Source organism: Triturus cristatus, chromosome 4_1, assembly GCF_964204655.1.
Source record: "Triturus cristatus chromosome 4_1, aTriCri1.1, whole genome shotgun sequence".
Lineage (NCBI taxonomy): Eukaryota > Metazoa > Chordata > Amphibia > Caudata > Salamandridae > Triturus > Triturus cristatus.
Genome location: NC_140585.1, coordinates 184,951,542 through 184,955,887, shown reverse-complemented (window position 1 = coordinate 184,955,887; position 4,346 = coordinate 184,951,542). Strand labels below are relative to the sequence as shown.

The 4,346-nt window shown below is 39.9% G+C and overlaps 1 protein-coding gene across 1 annotated transcript; it reads left to right on the top strand.

Moving 5' to 3' along the window:
* The first annotated feature begins 2,356 nt into the window (after positions 1-2,356).
* On the top strand, positions 2,357-3,295 carry LOC146853902 (olfactory receptor 5AP2-like). The gene has a single exon (XM_085650442.1). It carries the CDS (start codon positions 2,357-2,359, stop codon positions 3,293-3,295), a length of 939 nt encoding a protein of 312 aa, XP_085506568.1.
* Positions 3,296-4,346: the final 1,051 nt, after the last annotated feature.

Below are 4,346 nucleotides of genomic sequence, written 5' to 3'. Positions count from 1 at the left end.
AATGCAAGATGGTGAAACTGGATGAACAAGGATAAGGATCTGGGCTGGTGACAGCTAATATTTGCCTGCAATAGGGGATGACTCTTTAAAGTCAGTCAAGTGCCTTGGCACTGCCCAAATGGCCACCCTGTCATAGGAAAAATAACACCTCCCCACAACGATAAGTTTGGTTTCCTGTCTGACAGCAGTTTTCACAACTCAGTCAGGGCTTGATCACTCAGAGGCCTGCACTAATTATGCTCCAGAGACTGTAGGAATGAAAGAGGTAATTTTCTAAAAGTACCTATTCCTTACTACATATTAAATTAACAACTTACACTAGGTGTACTAGTGACATTTATCTTACATGCTTTTGGTGCACTTTTACTATATGCCAGTTACGTATCAGTAAGTTAAATATGTCAAAAAGTAGTATAACCAATGTCGACATGTTTCAGGGATCAGAGCAAATGCACTGTGGCCTGGTTAGCAGAGTTCCAGAACACGGAGTAAAAAATACAGAGCAAAATCTGTCCCAAAAATGTGTATTACTACGCAAAAAGAGGCATTTTCCTTCAGATATACCTTGATTGCAAATTGATACTTTACTGTTAAGGTCAGTGGAATTACACTGTTGTTCTCTGCTTATACTGATATGGTGACACCCTGACAAAGTCAGTAGGCCTATCATATTGTTAACAACACTCACTCATATTGTTATGTTACACTTAGTATAGGTGTGGACGCCAGCATAGGTATGTCCACCTACTAGATTGTGTATATTTGTAATTTTTAGTATTTAGTGCAGGTCCATAATAAAAGTGATTATTTTTTTAAATGAAAAGCACTGACTGAACATAACATATTGAGTGTTATTGTGTAGCAGAGAGCTGGGGTTATTAGCCCACACCACTTCCCCTAAGTCTGCTCTGTTTCGCAACCCTGAGAAAGTCAAGTGCTATAATGTAGCAGTTAGTTCCCAGTAAAAAGACATTTGATGATGTATTACTTGTGAAGGAATCTCATCCTGCCTAACTAATAACCCAATTGTTACACCTTTCTTTCTAAGGCAATGTAGCAGTGTGGCTTGTTTTTATCTCATCATGCATTCTAGTTCCCTCAGAAGCTAGCATCTTCACTTTAAACTGATCTGATTCATTTTGGCTTTGGTACGCTGGTATTCATGGGGAACATTTTTAACATGATGGTGTTCTCCTTATGATAAAGGATGTAAATAAATCAAGAGGACCTCAAATCACTCACAAGCCACAATAAACAAACAGTCATTTCCCAAGATGAACAAAAAACGAAAACAAATAATGTAGTCCCAGTTGTTAATACTAGTGCAAAAAGCAATTAAACTAATTTAATATAGAGGTCAACCCTGTCTGAGCAAGGAGTCTGTTGTTTGTTCCCAAATGTTCACCTTAGTGCATTTTCTCTGTGTTCAGCATTCATGTATGCCTTTTGCCCTACATTCAACATTCATCCGTGATAATTAAGTGTACATTCACCTTCTGTGTGCAGAATTTGGAATATATTTAGAGGTTGGTGGACAGGGTACAAACTTGATGGAGTACCATGTCCGCAAAAGTGATGGTCCGCCCATTCTCTTTCCGTCAATGGAGTCCCAGCCTATAGCCTGTGGGAGGAGGTGACATAGAAGGAAGGGCATTACAATGCATGCATTATGTAGAGTGGATAGTGTAATGTCCTATTTTTCTGTCAATCACTACCAGGTACGACCTGATGGCAGGGGACAGAAACAAATAACTATTGACCTCCCACACCCAGGGGGAAAAAATCCCCTTGGTGTGGGAGACATTAATTATTAGTTGTTCAATAACAACGTCCCACTTTGGGACTTTGTTTTGAAAAATAGAAAAGTTTTAGTTTGGTTGACGGCTATAACAACCAATGGTCGCCATCCACTAAAGTACTTGTACCATGATAGAAACTACCTTGACAGCTGTTCCTAGAAAGGTACAGGGATTTTTGCTGAGTCGAATGTGAACACTAAATATGGTTGACAGCAGTCCATCTGCAGATGTAATATCTTACGCTACCCTAACAGATTTTACCCTGTCCGTAAAACGCTAGATCAGGCCCTCACTATTTGCATCCATAAACTTGTAAAAATTATGCTGTTTTTATGCTGTTTCACCACACATACCTGAGCATTTTGGTGCAAAACTAACACAAAGAGACCACCTGGGGTAATGGGCATGGTAAATCTCTCAACCATAACATTCTTTGCTTACAACCTTACAATATTGATATCAATAAATAACATGACTATTGGTGCTCAGCAGTGTTTCTAGAATTTCACATCTCTATATACCTCCTTCTTTCCTTTCAGGCTCTATTGTTGACAACCATGCCAACAGTCAACAGCACCCGTGTGATGGAGTTCATTCTTTTAGGACTCACAGAAGACCCAGAACTGCAGGTTCCTCTGTTCTGTTTCTTCCTCCTGGTCTATAGCATTACCCTTCTTTGCAATATTGGGATCATGGCATTGATCACAATGAACCATAACCTTCACAGCCCCATGTACTTCTTTCTCTGCAGTTTGGCCTTTGTAGACATATTTTTATCCTCTGTCACTGTCCCCAACATGTTGGTCAACTTCCTATGGATAGGAAAGAAAATTTCTTTTTCAGAGTGTGCAATACAAATGTTTTTATCAATTGTAGTTGGAACTGCAGATGTTTTTATGATGGCAGTGATGGCCTATGATCGGTACACAGCTATCTGTAAACCCTTGCTCTATCCTGTCATAATGAACAATAGAACCTGCCTCTATCTTCTTTGTAGCATAGGTGTAATTGCGCTCATCAATTCACTAACGCATTCTGTTTTCACCTTTACGCTGACCTTTTGCAAGGACAATAAGATCAGTCATTTCTTCTGTGATATTCCGGCACTCTTGAAGCTCGCCTGCTCCGATACCACCATCAATGAATTAGTGCTGATTTCAATGGGAGGTGGACTCATAGTGATATCTTTGATCATCGTCCTCATATCATACGTCTATATAGTGTCTGCCATTATAGGGATAAATTCCTCAGAGGGGAGGAAGAAGACCATCTCCACTTGTTCCTCTCATTTTGTCTGTGTCACGTTATTTTTTGGCACACTTATTTTTATGTACGCCAAGCCCACTGCAAGCCACTCAATGGTCAATGACAATGTGGCATCCGTCTTCTATATGGTAATAATTCCTATGCTTAACCCACTAATTTACAGCTTTCGAAACCAGGAGATAAAGCAAGCCCTGAGGAAAGGATTAGGAAAGACCAGTGCCTCGAAATAGAGAAAACCAACAACATGTTCTTGTGTTCTTTTACATCCGCTTTCAATGAGAATTTTACTCAGGTACCTCCATTTGGGCCTCCCACTTATTTTCAGTGAATTTCAGTTGTATCTGGTTCCACATATTGGCAACATCATTGAGCACAAAAATGTTCTCACTGTAAAAATAAGTAGACATGACCCTGTCATTCCCTTCTGACTTCAAGGCTTTTGCTTCAAAATGTAAAAGAGGAATAAAAAGCAGTGTTCTGCTACTTTACTGCAACCTAGCAAATTCACAAGCCCATTAAAATGTACAACATTATTGCATGGTTGCTTACTTGTGTATCTCTCTGTATTTGATCAAAAAAGATATACAAGAGTTTCCACATGTTATTGTGCCCTTTACATGTTAATATAACCAGCGGCGTTGCCTATAGGTCCAGCTTTAATGTGCAAACTCATGAAAACACAGGTTTTACATGAAACCACATTTATTGAGTTTAACAATGTTAATTAGCTCTCTCTGTGGTAGGGTGCATTTGTAAGAGGCATTGGAGGCAACATGCTGTCCTTGGAATTAGGTGCTCTTCTCTGCATTTAGGGTTTATTTGGGAGTGTGCTCCTTTTAGTAGGTGTGTAGATGCTCTTGTTTGAGGTGGTTCAGCTGGGTGGGACTGTTCTCAGAGCTTTCTTTGTGGTAAGCAATGCTTATGTCAGCGGTCTATCTAGAGACATAGGTTAATTAGGGTGCCTATGTACTGGCAGGAAGTGTCAGTGTTGGACTGCACTCTTCTCTGGGGTCGATGTGTCAGGTAGCTCTCCTTGAGAAAGACGCGTATGCCATTATACCTTTGTTTTCTGGTAAGAAATGTATAAGCAGAAAAAGTCACTTTAGAAGGATACAGAGCAGTGGTAGTTCCTCAGCATTGGATCTGGGATTATTGCAGGGTTGCATCAGGTTGCTACTGAGGAGAGATTGCTTGACTTTTGGATGGTAAAGTGTTAATAATAACTTGTTTCTCCTCATAGCACTGCAGTCAAGATCACCAACTATAAATAACAGATTACAC